At 38.0% G+C, this 18,269-nt stretch overlaps 1 protein-coding gene across 1 annotated transcript in view; it reads right to left on the bottom strand.

Annotated features, from left to right (window-relative positions):
- The window catches only part of NAV3 (neuron navigator 3), a 376,671-nt gene that overhangs the window by 25,200 nt on the left and 333,202 nt on the right, over window positions 1-18,269 (bottom strand). The window contains exons 24-27 of the mRNA XM_050935670.1: window positions 9,472-9,555; window positions 7,383-7,494; window positions 5,668-5,789; window positions 3,728-3,900 (exon numbers count right to left, since the gene is read on the bottom strand). Of these exons, the coding sequence (XP_050791627.1) occupies window positions 3,728-3,900; window positions 5,668-5,789; window positions 7,383-7,494; window positions 9,472-9,555 (491 nt within the window). The remainder of the gene's footprint in view (window positions 1-3,727; window positions 3,901-5,667; window positions 5,790-7,382; window positions 7,495-9,471; window positions 9,556-18,269) is intronic.

Here is an 18,269-nt window from a genome sequence, read left to right as displayed (position 1 = left end):
CACCAATTCTCCACAGTGACCCCTGTATGTGCTTCTACAGGGCCTTCCAGTGGCACTGTGGAAATATCAACCACCCCAGGCTTTTCAGATTCAGGTTCTAGTCCCTGGGTCCTTACAAAGGGTGGGGGTGGTCATTTATGGAATCTACCAGCCAGGAAATGCAAATATATCAAGTGGAACTGCTACAGGCTTGGGGGACCAAAAAGGCCTTCTCATAGCACCTCTTCCCCCACAACCCTCACTAGATCACCCTGCAAGCACCATGATGCAGGGCCAATACCAATGGAGGGAGAACTCCAGCCTGAACAAAAACAACAATTATGAAAACTGATTGAAGCTCAGTATTCTCAGTGCTGCCAGGAGGAATCTACCATCACATGGACACCAAAATGAGGAAAAGGTCCAAGAAATCCTTTGACCCCCCTTCCATTGAAAATTTGAGAGATAGTCCATCAAGAACTGCAGGCCATGCTGAACTCAGTGGTGGCTGAAGAATCCCATAGTGAGTAGATACCCATAATACTTGTGCCAAAACTCAGCGGGTCAAAATAGATCTGCATTGATTTCCAGAGTGAATGCAATAATTGACATTCAATGAGTACTCATGCCTAGACAGATGAATTGCTGAACAGGCTAGGAGCTGCCAAGTATATATCCACTTTTGATCTAATAAAATGTTATTGGCAGATTCCTCTGACAACCAAATTAGCAGAGAAGGCTGCATTTTCTACCCCCTTTGGTGTCTACAACTTTAAGACCATCCCATTTGTTCTTCACAGGGCCACAGCTCCCTTCCAATGCCTAATGAACCAAGTACCCATGGATGTTAAACTGTGGCATACAGCAAAGATATTGTCATTTCTAGCAATGAGTGAACGATCACCTAAAACACATTACCACATCACTGTCAGCCCTCAAAGAGGCAGGACTAATGGACAACTCTGCCCAATTTTGACTGGCCAGCTGGGAGGTAACTAACCTCTGCTATAAAATAGGTGACAGGTGTCTGAAGCTGCAGATTGGCAAAGTACAAGTCTTGGATCAATGTTCCATGCCAACCACCAAAAAAAGCAAGAGTGTTGCTTCCTGGGCCTTTCCAGCTATTATAGATTCTTTGTATCAAGTTTTGCCACTGTTGTGGCCCCCCTGGCAAATCTGATAAAAGACACAAGCCCTAAAAAAATTCAGTGATCTGAAACCTGCGACAAGGCATTCAAGATGCTGCAAGGTCAGCTAAGTTGGGAACTAGTTCTCTCAAGCACAGACTTTTCCAAGATGATTCATACTGCAGACTGAAACTTCAGATGTGATTCTTGGGGCAGCACTTTTAAAGAGGGAGAACATACCATTCTTTACCTTAGCAGAAAGCTGTTTTCCCAAGTATCCTACTCTGTCACTGAGAAGGAGACCCTGGTCCTGAAGTGGATCATAGATGCCTTACAATATTATTTGTTGGGGAATCATTTCCTTTTAGTAATAGACCAGGCACCCTTCTGTTGGCTGGATTTGATGAAAGATTCCAACCCTAGGATCATGCAATGGTAGCTTTTCTTGCAACCCTATAGTTTCCAAGTAATTCACCAAGCAGCAAGGGACCATAAGAAAATGGAGTTTTTTTCATGGGTAGGGGAAGAACAAGGATCCATAGTGGTACCCCAGGACTGAACTTGAGGGGGAGAGCATGTGATGGGGTGTATATACCCTGCACTAGAACTGAAGGGGGTAAAGAGCAACTCTGGGCCCAGGTGACCCTAACCAGCCACTCCACTCATACATACTGGAGAGTATGCTTGAGCTGGAGGTGGAGTGGAAAATGGAGTCAGACAGCTCAGAAGCAGCTTGACAGGGCAGGGAGAAAGACCTGCTTCGGGAGCTCCTGCAGAAAGGTGCTGCAGAAGCGTTTTCATTGAAAGAGAGGTTGCCCACTGAGCCCAAAGGGGCTGAAGGTTCAATTATTCTCTTTTTATTTTACTACTTTGAGGCAAACTGTAAGACTTTGGTGAGAAAGTGGGTGGTAGGAAATGGCCCAGGGAGACAACCAGAAGGCACTCCTGGGTGTTGGACATTGGTGCCTCTTATAGAGCTGGAGTCTGGTGGAGAGGGAGGGCCCGGGCACCCTTACCAACTCCCCTCCTTACAGCGGGCATGGAAACCCTCCCTTCCAGACTCTCCCTTGAGGGAGGAAGGAGAGGGTAAAGACTTTTAGAACCCCACAGCTGAGACCCCACAGGGGTCAAAAGATGGACTGAAGGGCCTCTCCCCAGTCATGATGGCAGGGGATTCCATATCTTCCTTGGGATTCAGTCACCCCAAGGAGAGATAAGACTGACTGGTGACCTGACCAGTGGGTTTAGTCAACACCCATCCAAAAAGAAGACAAAAGCAGGGTGTGATTGTGCCCAGGAGAAATATTGGAGGCAGGGTGATCAGAGGCCTAGCCCCCTAATCAGCAATGCCCTTCCCAGGACTCTCCAGTTTAGCACAGAAAAGAGTAATATAATCTGATGGTTAGGAGTTGAAGCTGGACAACTTCAGACTGGCAATAAGGTGTAACATTTTAACAGTGACAGTAATTAACCATTGGAACAATCTAAAACGGATTGTGGTGGATTCTCCCTTACTGACAATTTTTAAGCCAAGATTGGATGCTTTTCTAAAAGATCTGCTCTAGGAATCATTTTTGGGAATTCTATGGTCTGTGTGACACAGGAGATCAGACTAGATGATCACAATGGTCTCTCCTGGCCTTGGACTCTATAATAATTGTTCTAGATGGTACATTCAGTGAATTTAGCAGTGAAGGGAGGAGAGCAGATGGAATGGTAGTTAAAAAATAAAGGAAATCAAGGGTGGTTTCTTGAGGTTGGGGGATCCTTGACTATGCTTTTTTCTTTGTGGAGAAAAAGCCAGCATAGAGGGAGGGAGATATAGAGAAAGGTGCTGAGCGTAGAGGCAATAAGACAATAAGCAAGTGAGATTGGTGTCAGCGACAGAGGGAAGGAATAAAATGGAGCTGGTGAGGAAAGGTGGTGGGAGAGAGGATGAGGGAAGGAAGGGAGGGAAGACAAAGTTAAGCTTCTCTTTTACAAGTCAGCTAGTTTGTGTGTGTGGAGGAGGGTGCAGCAAAAGGAGAGAATTTCAGGAGGGAGTGAAAGTGACTAAGTGGTTGGTGTTGCGGATGTAGGAGTCACAGTGGAGAAATAGTGTTGTTTGACTGAGAATATCACAGAACTGGTGGCACAGAGAACAAATCTGTAGGGAAGGATGTCCAGCAGTTCATGGGATGTTTTCAGAAGGGGAGATGGGAAGGAGCCAGGGGGATGGTACATGACAGCAACATAGAGGGAGGAGAGTGTTGTCCGATGGAGCATTGTTCAAAGGAGAAGCTGGGGCAGAACATTGCAAGGAAGACTGAGAAAAGCCCAATGCCCTCAACACAGCTATCTGGGGATAACTTAACACAAGGGGTGTGAGAGAAGGAGGAGGTTTGCTATAAGACTACACTGCTGCAGAAGCAGTGGTTAAATGGGGAATGCAGGTTTTTGTCAGAACCAGGAGATAAGGGATGGAGAGAGAGAGAGAGAGAGAGAGAGAGAGAGAGAGAGAGAGATGAAAAGGTAGCGGATGTTGGTGATCGTATCTGAGATAGAACTGGCCAGGCTTAAAGAGGTCTGTTTCACAGTCCAGATATTTAATAAGAGCAACTAGTATAGAAAGAGAGACTTACGCAGATGCTGACTGTGATGGTTTCATTGACAATGTCCCACAGTCCCCTGAGTTGTGGGGCAATTTGGGTGATGATGGAAGAGATGAATCGGTGAGTTCCTCTATGTCAGAATGTGAGGAAGGAGGCTTGGTGGACTTTTTCTTTCCAAAGGCCTGTTTGAATGAGCTTCTTAGCTGGAGAAAAGAGAAAGAGAAAAAAATTACTTCCCTTGCCTCTCTGGATTTGTGCAGCTTCTGTTTTGAGGAGTTAGTTTGCAGATGCCATCCTAGCCACTGCCTGAGGTCAGTATATAGAAGCAGGGTATTAACATATGCAACACAGTATCTCTAAAGATGTGATACAGTGTTTTTTTTTAATTAATTCAGCGCAGCGCAAACTGAATGCTATGGAAAAAGTGCAGGATCAATTGCTTTTGCTAAAGGGGTGCTCATTTAAAACCATGAACCTCCTGTGGAATTCCATGTCTATGGCATTCCCCTCAAGGTGACTGGTTTTAAATAACCACTTTGTATCTAGAATACAGGCAGACATTGCTGATATCAAATGCTAAAAGTATAAGACAAATCCAATTGATGTGGTTGTAAATTTATTTTTCTATTAAGAGTTTGAATTGTAGAATTATTCAAACATATAATTTGCTACAGTTAGGATCAGAAGCAAGAGAATTTAAGCTGTGATATAAGTTTTGCCCTTTAGTTTACTGTTGAGAAGAACATTAGCTGAAAGGTATGTATTTTTTTATTGCAGTTGTGTTTAAAGTAGCAAGTTCTTCATATACACAAGCATTGCCTTTTCTCGCTAGAAGCTCTTATCCATTATTGAAAAGGGACAGAATAGCCAAAGAGCCATTTATTTCAGGAACCAAGAGGACCACAGTTTTGTTTGCAATTAATTTTCACATTGCAATTAGCCCATTCGTTGATAGATTAGTCTATTCAGAAGAGTAACTGATATTAGGAAAAATTGTGCTTTTCCTCAGAAAATTGCTCTGGTTAAAATTGTATAAAGCTTGATGACAAACTGATCCCTCACAAAACAGTAAGGCACTTAAGCACTTTACTTCAATGGTATAATTGGAGAGTGGGGAGTGTGACCACTGCTTAAAAAAATATTATTTAAGTTCTTTCCAGCTCATGATTTTTAACAAGAAAGAAATGGATTTTGGCTACACTCCCCCTTTCTACATTTTAAACTTTAAGATTAAAATGAATAGAGACAAACTGAGAAGACATACAGGATAATCTGTTTTTAGAAGGTACAAAAGCCTACTGCCAAAATGAATAGCAATCATGCCAAGATAGGGTTCTTTATAAATGCATGCCAAATTTTCCATGGTTTATATTCACCTCACTTCCTCTAGAGTTCACCTTGCAGAAACATGAAAGAGTGGGGAATTACAAATCAAGGGAATGAAGGCTGATGAGTATTTTAAAATATTACCTGCATAAACATTTTTTAAACAACAAAAACATATTTTTTATTATGTATAGAAAATATTCCAATAAAACTTTCATACTGTGTGATATCTTTGTGATTTGTTTGATTAAAAAACTTTATTTCTCTAAACACTGTATCTTGTTCACTGTTTGAACTATTAACAGATTTCAGCTCATTGTTCAGAAACATTTTTGAGTCAATCCATTTTACTAAAGAAAATTAAAACAGTGTTATCAAAGCCAAGTCATTTGTTTGATCATAGCAGCTATTTTAATTTTATATATTTATTTTAAATTGATCCTGACTGATGTAAACAATTTCCCACTGGTGATCAACAATTTTTGGCTTGCAGATAACATCACAACACTGTGACTAGGTATGAACTGCTCCATATCTCTCTGGCCCCACAAGGATATTGTAGATGAAATGGGCCATTATGCTATTCAGGAACGAGGAAGCTACATAATATCTAGGCGATGGGTTTAAACCCGCTGAGCACGTACCCAGTTTTTCTTTTTCTTTTTCTTGGACTCAGCATCATTACCGCTGCCAATGCTTGAATGGCTTGTGGCACTGTTGATGCTGGAAACACTTTCTGAGGAATGTTGTCGTCTTATAAGCAAATCTAAAAAAAGAAGAAGAAAATAGTGTATAAACCATCTGTCCACCTGTAATATGGACTCTAGTTTCAATGTAATAACCATACTTACATTTATGCAGCACCTTCTTTCTCTAAAGGAGCCAAAATACACATAATATATGTAACTGGCATTAATGTTTTTTCTAGCCGTGATTCAACAAGGCATTTTGGCATGTGAGTAGTCCCATTGAAGTTCATGGGCTACGTGCATACATAAAGCCAGGTACAAGTTTAAGCATCTTGTTGAATAGGAGTCTCTCACTGAGGTGCCAATCCTGGACAGCAATCCATGCAATTGGACCCTTATATTTAAGCAAATGCTTGTCCAGGATTGAGGACTAACTATGTTACAGTTCAATTGCTTAAATAATTTTCAAAGCACTGACTTATTTCTTACAGGGCTGTTGTATGAAGGGTCTGGACACTGTTTGACCCTTGGCTGAATTGGATTTTGAAGCAAGATGCTTTTCCCTGACATGCCACCCTGGGAATCAGCAACCAGTAGTTTATTGAAAATAAAACATAATAAAAGACATGGAAGGTGAAGGATATTGGAAGTGGATAATAGGTCAGTGAAGCTTTTGGTTTTATTATAATTTAACCTCAGTGGCAGTGGTTTTATTATTTTTTTAAGTCTCTAATAGCCATACACTAATTACCAGAATATATACTCCTTGCATACACCTCAGAATACTCAGAGGAACTATTTTTTAAAGGAATTATTCAGAAGTGCTATTTTCTAGAATTAAGCTACATTGTATTGAAGACATTTAATAAAACAGTCTTGGGCTAGATGTTCATAAATAATGCTACTTATAAAAAAAGATCAATGACATTTACAAAAAGTCACTTTCACTATCATTCTTTCTTCTCTAGTTATTTATTCCTTTTGTGGCTGTTGCTTAACAACATGAATGGTACTGAACACCTTTGCAATATATGGTTTGTCATGTGATGTCTGTCTAAATTACAAGAAAAAGAGGATTCAGCCTCTGGAATTCACTGGGCTGAGCTGGCACCTTCTGCGCACCCCTTGAGCTGCTGCTCAGTCCAGTGCTGACGTCATGGGTGCAACAACATTCAGAGCTGCAATTTAGAGTGGATTTCTAACTTCTGGTCATGTTTTGCTGTATTCTTTCTTACATTTGACTATTGTCTTGGACATAGGGTGACCAGATAGCAAGTGCGAAAAATCAGGACAGGGTGTGGGGGGTAATAGGAGCCTATATAAGAAAAGGCCCGAACTGTCGGGACTGTCCCTATAAAATTGGGACATCTGGTCACCCTACTTGGACATGTTTTATACCCACAGGTGTACTGAAAGGGTTAATTTTCAGCACTTAGCCACTGATTCCTGATCATACAACTTTGAGAAGCCTGGGTTCCAAGAATTGTTTGGCACATAGGTGATACATGCAAGTTTTCCAGCTGTGGAAAAACAACAAATGTGACAAACACTGACTCCAGAATTCTCTCATCCTTGCTACAGATACTGTCATCAAAATAAGAGAAAACCAGCAGCTTTGTTCTTCTCTGGGGAACAAATTAGTACTTACTTTGACAGTGACAAAAACATACCTTTGTGGGCATGATCAGGGCCATTCAAAGCTCCTTGAATAGCAGCCTGCGCAGCAGAATTCTGGGCTTTCAGCATTTCAATGGTTTCTCTTAGTTCTATAAGCTCAGATTCCTGTGGGAACAGCCGAGAGAGTTTCAAAATGTATAACAAAAGAACAGTATTTTTCCACGATACAAGAAAACTATAAGACATTAGTGATCAAACTGAAGTCAGTGGGCTCGCACAAGGGTAAAATTAAGTCCCAGATAGACTATATAGTGTCTCTGAAAAATATTATATTCAGCTAACATACTCTCATTTGCATTCATGTGACTTCGAATGCTGTGTAATGATGATGTTTTAAGAATTTTTAAATCAAGACTGTATGTTTTTCTAAAAGACACATTCTAGGAATTATTTTGAGGAAGTTCTATGGCCTGTGCTACACAGGACATCAGATGATGGTCCCTTCTGGCCTTAGAATCTAAGAATCTTATGAAAGAAAAATAAAATATTTTAGCACTAAAGATTGATCTAAGAAAGGATCTCCTCTGAACATTCATTACAATGTTCAAAGTCACTATATAGCTTAAAGCATATTAAATATTATCTTCTACATCCCTTAACTTGATAGATGATTCTTTAATGGATGAATTCCATCCTCAGTTTGTATATCATTACCAAAAACTCTAAACAGTACATAAAATGTTAAGCACAAAAACCTGCTCTACAACAACAGCTACGCAATTTATTGAGTGACATTGTTCCACTTCCCTGCAATAAATTCTACACTGGAATGCACTGTCAATTTTAATTAAAACTAGTTTTATTACTGCTGCATTAAGAATCAATCCGGCTAACTTTCATTTTATACAATGAGGATTAAAGCTGCTAAAGGAATTTAACCTCAGTGGCAGAGGAAAGAGGAGAAGGGGCAAAACATGCTCTCAAGTCTCTGGGAAAATGAGTTTACTTATGAACTGATTTGTTTCAATGTTACTCTTTTAATCTGTTCTGAATAAGGGGGCCTTCTGAGGGAAACCAGACTTTACAAAAAATTTAAAAAAATGTTTTTAACATAAACTGTTTAAGAACATTTTGCTTAATATATAAAAGTCACAAAAAATGCTTTTTATCATGAGATACTTAGGGGCCAGTTTTGCCACCCTTACTCATGGAGAGTAGTTCCTAACTCTGCAAGAGGTTCCACTTAATCAAAAGGAGGCCAGACAGTGAACCACTACTCACATTGACGTCAGTGGAGCTACTTGTATGAATAAGTGCTTACCTGCGTGCAAAGGGTTCAGTCTGGCCCAATGGGAGTACTTGCTGAGTAAGCTTCTGCTCAACGTAAGTAAGGGCTGCAGAATCAGATTCTGGGAACTTCAACTTGCAAGGTACTGAGCACCCCGCTGCCAATCCAGCAATGTATTTAAGTGCATGGTTTACTTTAAGACTCTGAGTAGCCCATTATAGTTAGTGGGAATACTCAAATATTTAAAGTTAAGGAAATGCTTTGCAGGATGGGGTCATGGTTCTCAGCACTTGGCAGAATTGGGCCCTACAACAGCAGCTCCTTTAACTGGTACCAGGCGTCTGATTACATATACTAGGTATTAGGTTTGGATATTTCTTCCCCTCTAAATAGCAAAATCAAAACCAAATTTGTTAGACAACAGCTTGGTCACATTTCATAAACACTTCCAACAAGGTCTTTTTCTCTATTTAAAATCCTTTCTTTTGCCAAATTTTTAGTATTCTGACAATGTTGTTGGATTGGAATGAAATACTCCGATTGTTTATGATGAGCCTTTGTTGAAGAATCTTTCCATATGGATTATACCAAGAGTCACAAATGTTTTAAACAAAATCTGGAAATGAAAGATTTTATCTTCAAACCATTCTGTGACATTGTTAGGTCAAATCTGATGCGGCACAATTTAATTCTTATAAAGCTTTATGAAGATTTGATTGCAATGGCCAGGAAAGAAAGATATTTCTGTCTTGTTGTCACAGCTGTCCTTTCTTCCAATTTTTTTTTAATTTAAACACAAACCCTAAAATAATCTGCTGTGTTCCACATTCAAGCATCTGCTTTTGCAAGCATACCTTTTGTTCAGCTGTCATTGTCAGGCTCTGCAGTCGGCCAGTCATATTTCCTAAGCTCTTTTCAAAAGCTGCTACTAGATGAGCCTGTGAAAGAAACAGAAGAAAAACATTTGAAATGTCACTAGTGTATGAAATGGACTGAGCAAAGCTTCCATGGTACGTAAGGTATAATTCATGTGTTTTGGCTGGTCTAACAAGATCTGTAATCTGTAGCATTCAGTACTTTCTACTTCACCTCCTCGCTTTCTCCCACCCTACCCCAACTGACACAGCATTTTCCATTTTTCCAGGCTCGATTTTATCTTCTCCAACTCTTTAGTTGCAGCCTTCAAGTCATTAAGTGTGATTTGCTTTTCTTGTCACTCTGGGCAATAGAACTCCCCTCCTGACGTTATTCTTTCCCATTACTGAAAATAACAACAGAAGGACTCAAGCACTTGAAATTAAAGGAAAGTTCTAAGCTGTCAGGCTCCCAGATACAAAGCTCATCGAAAAGAATCCATGGAACCAGACTATGGAATGTGTCTAGATCCTGTCACGATGACCTTTTAAGATATTATTACTTTGTCTATTTCTCTAATACAGCAACACTCTTCTGAAAGTGTCAGACATTTGCAGAGAGCCATAATATAATCGTATTCCTACTGGTCTTTATAGTGGGTTGAGTCTGCATATCTATCCTTGTGTTGTTTTAATATAAAGGCACTGATTTCTTTGAAGTTAGATGCCTACATTTTTCAATGATACAACAAACAGAAATTGAAATTCAGTAATGCTTTGTTTTAAAATGTTTAATTCAAATTTTCAAAGAATACCCAACACAGTCTATATTCAAGAAGTATTAGGCTAGACACACTTGTTATTTGTTATGTATTTATTTGTTTAAATGAAGAGTCTATTGTCATGGCATCTAAAATGTTAGCGCTATTTAACCCCCAAGGAATTGCAGGAAAAATGTGTCAGTGATGTTATTAACTTTTTATGGCTGTAAGAGTCACTTAGAAAGAGAAAGAGTGTGGTCAGAAAATATTCAAATGGAGGGATTTCTCTCTAAGAGTTTGTAACAGGGCAATGGACTGCTATTTCCACGGAGTTCTGTAGGATTCACAAAATCCACAGGTCATTTTGCTTCACTTATTTTTTTCTGGGGGATTGCCACTTAACTTACACATACTGGCAAAGCAGAGAAAAGGGAACCTTGAAAAAGATGAGAGAAGATGAACAAGATATGGTTAAAGGAGAGAGGTTCTTTTACAAAATGTGAATTCATTGCTCCTGAAAAGTACCTAATTTTAAACAGCATAAAATTTGTCAAACAGGAGAGCACTCGTGAATCAAATACATGGGTGTGTATGTGTGTGTGTGTGTGTAATTGAGAATACAATACATGCTAGAATTATGGAATATCCTGTCACAAAACCAAATAGTAAAAATGAAAGTAACTAAAGGCAAAGTTTTCAAATTTAGGCACCTGTACTGTGTTTCCACAACATGCACACCCAAAGTAGGCATATGTGCACGCAAAGAGGTTAACTGTGCTTGTTCAAGCGTCCATTTATGTGCAAAATTAACTCTGGTGCACCATATATGCCACTCAACAGCTTTTTCAGATGCAAGTTCTAATTATTTTGCGAGCACAGTTATTAATGTTGTTCAAATGCATTCAGGTGTACTTAGTTGTTCCCAAAATCTTCTAGGTATTGTCCAAGCACACTGAAATAAATAACTGTGTCCTGAAAAATGTACAATCTAAAACAGATAAGACAGATGAATGGTGGGGGAAGAGGATACAACACAGAAGATTTTGTTTGGCCCATGTCAAGGTATGCTGTTGGGAGGTGAAAGGAACCTCCCATCACCTCGCTCTGCATATCCTCTCACAGATGGAAGGATATTATGCACCTGAGACTGGCCGAATCAGAACTGTTTTTTTGCAGGCTGTAAATAGTTTCGTACACCTTTTAGAGTGATATAAAGATTCCACAACACCATGTAAAGGTCTTTGTTATAAGCAGACATAGAGAATCATAAATTTAATTATTTATGGTAGTGGTAGTCGAACAATCTGCTTTCAACATATGCTCAAGGATATACATTCTATTTCATAACGTAGCCTTCAGCTTGTCCTGGAAAGATTCATGCCTGAAGGGCTAAATATTTATAAACATGAGCCTAAATGTACATGGAAGACATGTAGTTTCCTAGAAATTAATCAGCAGTTGTGTATAGATATCTGTTTTGCATATTTGGCATACATTAATGAAATTGTCAGCCTAAATTACAGAGTACAGTTTTTATATGTGTGTGTGTGTGTGTGTATATACATACTAGGGCTGTCAAGTGATTAAAAAATTAACTGTGATTAATTGCACGATTAAAAAAATTTATTGCTATTAATCGCACTATTAATAGCGCTGTTACACAAAAAGAGAATACCATTTATTCAAGTATTTTGGATATTTTCTACATTTTCAAATATATTGATTTAAATTACAACATAGACTACAAAGGGCTGTCGATTAATCACAGTTAAATTTAAAAAATTAATTGTGATTAATCGTACTGTTAAACAATATATATATAATTACAGTGGAGATTTATATATATATATATATATATATATATATATATATATATATATATATATATATATGTTTAAAATCAGTATATATACTGTTTAAAGTTATCCTTGATGTTCTGGAAATAGCACAACATGATTTCTTAGACTAATCTCACTCTCATGTCAGTTAAAAGAAAACAGCAATTGCCTGTTAAACCACCATTTGTTTTAAGGGCACTTTCCACTTGAAAAATCAACACTGTATAATCCGAACAATCGAGGGAACTTTACCTTGTTTTAATTCTCTTGAATATGACAGGTGACTCAGCATATAATCAGAGCTTTAGTAGAACATACTCTCATAAAGGAACTACAGCCAATTTTCTCCTATTTTACACTTGTTAACAGCAAGCTAATGGAGTTTCTCCATTCATTGCTTCATGAAAAAAATCTGTGAATATTTATACACACAGTTTTCCATGAGTATATCTCCCAGATGTGAGTTTGTTTGGTGTGTGCATGCAAACCACAAAGAGGACATATAATTGTTTGCTCTGATTACACATAATTTATACCACTCTTTCATGATTATGCTGTTATAAAGTACAAGTCTTCGGAAGGTAATTGGGCATATTTATTATTATCTATATCTTAAATTCAGAGCTACATATAGTATAATCTTTAATTTACATTGCATGTCTCTATGAATAGGATTGAAAAGTTATATTGTCTGATGTAGATATAACATATTATGGCCTGAAAACCTTTAGAAAATGATAGCTATGTCACAATCATGGATATTTAAAAAAAAAATCAGTCTATGATAGAATGTATTTTTTTCCTTGTAGTTAAAAATTCCATAATTTTAAAGCATGAGTGGAATTGCATCTGGATGATGTTGGATCTCGCCTGAGAGACTCTGTCAGGAGTATAAATAAGACTGGATTTGTGGATGTTAAGGGGCTCAAAACATGCTCTTTAGTTAGTTATTTCATAAACCTCATGAATGAGAAGCAAGCTGTATGCTGAAAATAATTAGATAATTATTTTTGTATTGAATAATATTTACTTTTATTACCTTTGTTGTCTATCACAATAGAATAGAGTAATGGCCTACCAAATAAATATTTTTTTAAATTCAAAGAGCTGGACCATGCAACGACTTTAGTAAGCACTTATTTAAACAGATGTCAGTGGGACTATTCGTGAACAGGTGTCAGTGGGACTACTCTCACTGAAGTGACTAAGCATAGTATAGTCTAGCCAGATTGTTCATTGGAAAAGCCCTCTCAGCTTGATTAGCTAAACCACAACTGAAATGTGTAATGTCAGACAACGGATGCGCTACAAAAAATCCTTATTAACATTTAGAAATTTAAATGAGGTACCTATTTTACACTTTTGAATTTCCAGTTCAAAACCTGAATAATAATATATTTTTGATAAATTTGGGTGAAGAACTGAAATCATCCATAATACGGAAAAAAGAGCCATTCTTTGTTTCTTATAAAATAATATTTCTGAACAATCAATCCTTTGCATCTCAAAAGGCTTAGTTGATTATGAAGATGGCTTCAGTTACAGTCTACACAATTAAAATAATGAGTAAAATACTCTAGAATAATTAGCATAAATGCCACTTATTTCAACACAAACATGCTTATATTTTTGCATTTATAGTGCAGTATTGGTACTTGAAGTGATACTCTGGAGCCATAGTTAAGGAATTGCATATGTTGTTAGGCAATATTAAAAGCATTTCTAGAACAAAGGATATCCAAATATTATTCATTTGTAACAAGTTATACAACTAATGCCATATCTACTATATGGCCTGATATTGCATTCCTTGCATCTACAACTCCCTTGGAAAGCAACTGGAGATGTGCGTGCACAGGATCTGCAGAATGAGTCCCACATTGTAAGAAGACCAGACCCTGATTTTACACATTGAATTTTATGACATTCTTGGAAAATACAACCTTGGGTTTAATGCCCACCTTGAATGTCATGTCTATATACCCAAGGCTATGTTTGCTCACATTCTTCATAGCTTGTACTGCTCTGCTCACATTTATAAAACAAAGATAAGTAAATAAATTTCCTCCCACCTGACATGGCTGAATGAAAGGATGTGAGAGAGGCCACAAGGGATCTGGCTGACTGCAAGAAGTGACTGTACATCTAGTGACCTTTCCTGCTCGCCTCCTGCTATTATCTTGTTGTTTGGCCGTAGGATAGTGGTTCAGGGCTGGCCAAACAAGAGTGTTAGCCAAAGAACCCCCTCTGCTTTCTAGTGGCATCCTGGGTCTACTACAGTTTTGCCGTCATGCACCCTTCAGATTTATACAGTATGAGGCATTGATCAAAGTAACACTGAAAACACAGGGGAGGACTGAAGCTCAGGCTGATGACTGGAATCTGAGCCCTTGTCAGTCAAGCAGGAAGTTTGCTGGTTGGATACATTTTGAACTAAAAGCTGCCCTTTCTTAATTGGTATTGAGATTTTCCCTTCAGTGGCACAGAACCAAGCAACAGACTAAAAGCCAGAATCTCAAACTAAATGTAAATTAAGCACCCAAGCAGCAACTGGACTCTGTGTAGGTTTAATCACTCACAAGTAAAACACTTTGGAGTTTTATCAAATGAGAGAAATAGATGAAATCAAGCAGAGTGCTTGATATAACAGAACTTGCATAACAAAAGTAAACCCAAACAAGCGAAACTTTTAACAAGGGTTTCCAAATATCTGAAGAATGGTCTACCTTGTAATTGACAGGCTTCAACCCGAAAACAGAAAGCAAAGCCTTGACTAATTTGATCATATTTCAACTTGTCAATTCTTGTAGCAATACATGCACTGCATAAGCCTTACCATGATGCTTTCATGACTAAGGAAATGAAGGAAAAGATGCATAATAATATAGAAAAGAAATGAAAGACAAAAATGTTCTGTTTTCACTTGGAGTACTTTTGCTTGACTTTGTCAAGAGAAACTTTATACAGTAAAGTAAGTTGGGTGGGTGGGTGAGGAGATAATTATTAATGATGAATATTAGCAATAGGTTTTCCTCCCCAGAGCAGAGTCAGAACAAAGGGTTGCATATTTTCCAGGTACTGAAAGGACTGGGAAATTGGAGGCTCGCGGACTGAGGATCAAAAGTTGAGTATTTCCACAACATGGATATCTGAAATGGTTAAACAGTGTCCGGGCCAAGACAATACAGGAAACTCTTTCATACAACATTTGACTTGCTGTGGCCTAAAAGTGAGAGGTAATGTGTGACAAAGACCCAATGTGAGGGACTCCACAAAATTATTTGTGCAGGGAACTGAAAATGCTGTGAGATTCCTTCTTTTAGTGTAACTTCTAGAATGCTGACTGGTTCATGATTATTTCAGCTTTAAATAACTTCACATTTCTGTGGAATATAGGTAACTTTGGTATCAAAATGAGTGAAATAAAGGAAATTTGTCATGTATGCCTCAGAGCTTTAAAGACATACACATAGAATTCTGTATTTATTTGATAGCTAAAACCTGTGTTTACTAAGATGAAAGGGTCTAAATAAAATGAAAAGCCTATCTGAGTTTGTCATATGATAATTAATCTTTAACTATATATATATAAAAATTACCTTTAAACTAATATGCAATATTTTTTTATTCTGTGAACAGAATAAATCTCACAGTCCAGATAACAATTACATGATTAAATAAATTAATGTATTGAAAACAAAAATCCTTCTGTACTTTTTATTAATAGTAAATAAGATCTGATAAAACATCCCCAAAAAAACACACACATGTATCATATCAGCAAGAGGGTCCCTTTGATTCTTTGGGTTTATAGGAAGGTGTATTCTATTAGGCCTTAAATCTTTTATACCAGTGATAAGAGAGGGAAGCAGCCTAGGACTGGACTTAATTCTGACAGTGATTTCCACCAGATAGATTTGTAAAATATATATCTTGTGACAGCATGTAAGAAAGTTGGAGTTATAAGTAATGGTTGCTTTTCATCTAAGATCTTTTTAATTAATAAAGAATCTTAATCCCCTATTGATGCATGGAGGATAAGAAACCCCCTGTGTTTCATGCACCAAAAAAGTATAATTTTGGGAGAAATTCCAGATGTTGATGGGTTTGGAAAAAAAGGAGAATTTTTTGTGGGAGGTTTTTTTCCTGCTGCAAACAGCATGTCTTTTAAACTGCTCACAAGTTTAGAATGGTATGAGCAATTTCCATGGAGATGGATTAGTAGGCAGGTGACACAGTCAAGAGAGCACGATAAGTTTAGTTTAGCACATGAATATCACCACTACACATGGTGTATATCTGCATACACAAATACATACTCTCACGCAGAGATTTACATATATATGTATATACAGAAAAATATAGAGTCTATGCATTTACTGAGCTATTGGGGGTGCTATCCTTCCCGTGAGACTGGAGGTCTTACCACTTGGCATTCTTGTTATACACACGGATGCACAAAAGTGCTGTGCAAATAATTTGTTTCCAAAAAATGGGGGGGGGGTATCATATTGTGTCAAATAAAATGATTTTTTGTTTCATTTTTCAAGTTTTTTCCTTTAAAAAATTAAATTGAAGTAAAAATCTAAACAAAAAGTAATTTTGACTAAAAACCCAACGTTATATCCCCTTTCTCCCTTGCACTGGCTATCTGTGCTACAGGTTGTAGCATAGGAGAGGGAAGAGACACTGTCTCCCTCATCCCTGTGTGGGTGGGAGAGGGTGGGGACTGGGTAGAGCCTAGATTTTACTTGTCCCACCCCAACATGCTGGCAAGCATAGATAGGCTTGCTTGTGGGGTATCATATGCTGCTTCTGGTATTAGACCAGAACATGGGAGAAGACAGAAGGCAAATTGTGACTTGCTGAGTGACAAACTGCTGGTCTTCTCTGGGACAGTGCTGGAACATGCTGGAACACTGGTTCAGTAGTGGAAGGAAAAGTGTCACCTAACGAATCACCAGTATGACATCCTTAGGCAGCCTTGTTTTTTTGATTGTCTGTTATGTTAACCTCCCATCAAAGTAAAGATCAAGCCCAATAGTGTTTTTCTTGTAAGATATGAAGAAAAAAAAATCACAGCCCAAGAAGGGGTGTGTCATTCAGGCTATAAATCTCAGTGGAGTAACCCAACAACAGCAAGCCATGCTGAGGGATTCCTAATCTCATCAGAGAATCATCATTTTCCCAAAGTTACCACACATTGGTACTTGAGAATGCACAGACATTTCCTCAAATTAATGGAAATCTCTGTAGGTCTAAATTTTACCATCCCAGAATTTTCAGTACCTCTAGGTTTTAAAATAAGTAAGGCACTGGGTAGATATAGTACATTCTGAATGTATTGTGTTATCACACATTATGAGGGAAGCACACTCCAAGTAAAATGTACAATAATATTATTTCTCAAACATCTCAACTTTCACCAAAGATGGTAACTCTAGCTATTTCCTGAACTGCCTTTAAAAACCTCACTAGATTGTACAGTCATTATCTGGTAACTCTGAAACCATAGTAACTGCACACAGTACACACAGTGCTCACGTTCCCTATATTGCATTATCTTCTGATAACATGTTCAATAACTCATGTCATTTCTGTATGACAACTGGGAGGAATAACAGGGAGCTCTCTGTGAAATAGCCCACTTTCCATTGGTTATAGATCAGCACTGTTATTGCAGCATATGAATTCCACTCACAGTATTATAGTGTTCTCCCCTCCACTTCTACCTATATTTGTACTGCATTCATCACTGTGGTATCTTGAGTACCTTATAGAATTATATAAATTCTACAGAGAGTCTAAATTTGCATCATCTCTGTGGTCCTCTTCTCCTTATTCTAGGAGAGGTAAACATTTTAAAAAGAAATTATTATCATTGATTCGATGGGAGAGCTACATTGAAAAGATAGAACTTTAGTCCTGTCAGAAGCATTTGGTCATTTTAGCTCTTACAGGAAGGATCATTTTACGGCTTATTACAACAATTTGTAACACACCACACTGCCCTTAATTACCCTTAATTTCCCACTTCCAACCCTTTATACATAACAATCTAACTCACAACTGCCCACTTCATTTCAAGTGACCGCCTCCAACATGTGTACTTCTACTTAACGATCTGCGCCAACTTGTATTTAGCTCAGACACACTGCTTCCTTCCCCAGACCTGAAGAAGAGATCTGCATAGCTCAGA

Source organism: Gopherus flavomarginatus, chromosome 1 (genome assembly GCF_025201925.1).
Source record: "Gopherus flavomarginatus isolate rGopFla2 chromosome 1, rGopFla2.mat.asm, whole genome shotgun sequence".
In the NCBI taxonomy this organism is placed as follows: Eukaryota; Metazoa; Chordata; order Testudines; family Testudinidae; genus Gopherus; species Gopherus flavomarginatus.
The sequence above is the reverse complement of the archived record's forward strand: the minus strand, read 5'-3'. Positions and strand labels throughout refer to the sequence as shown.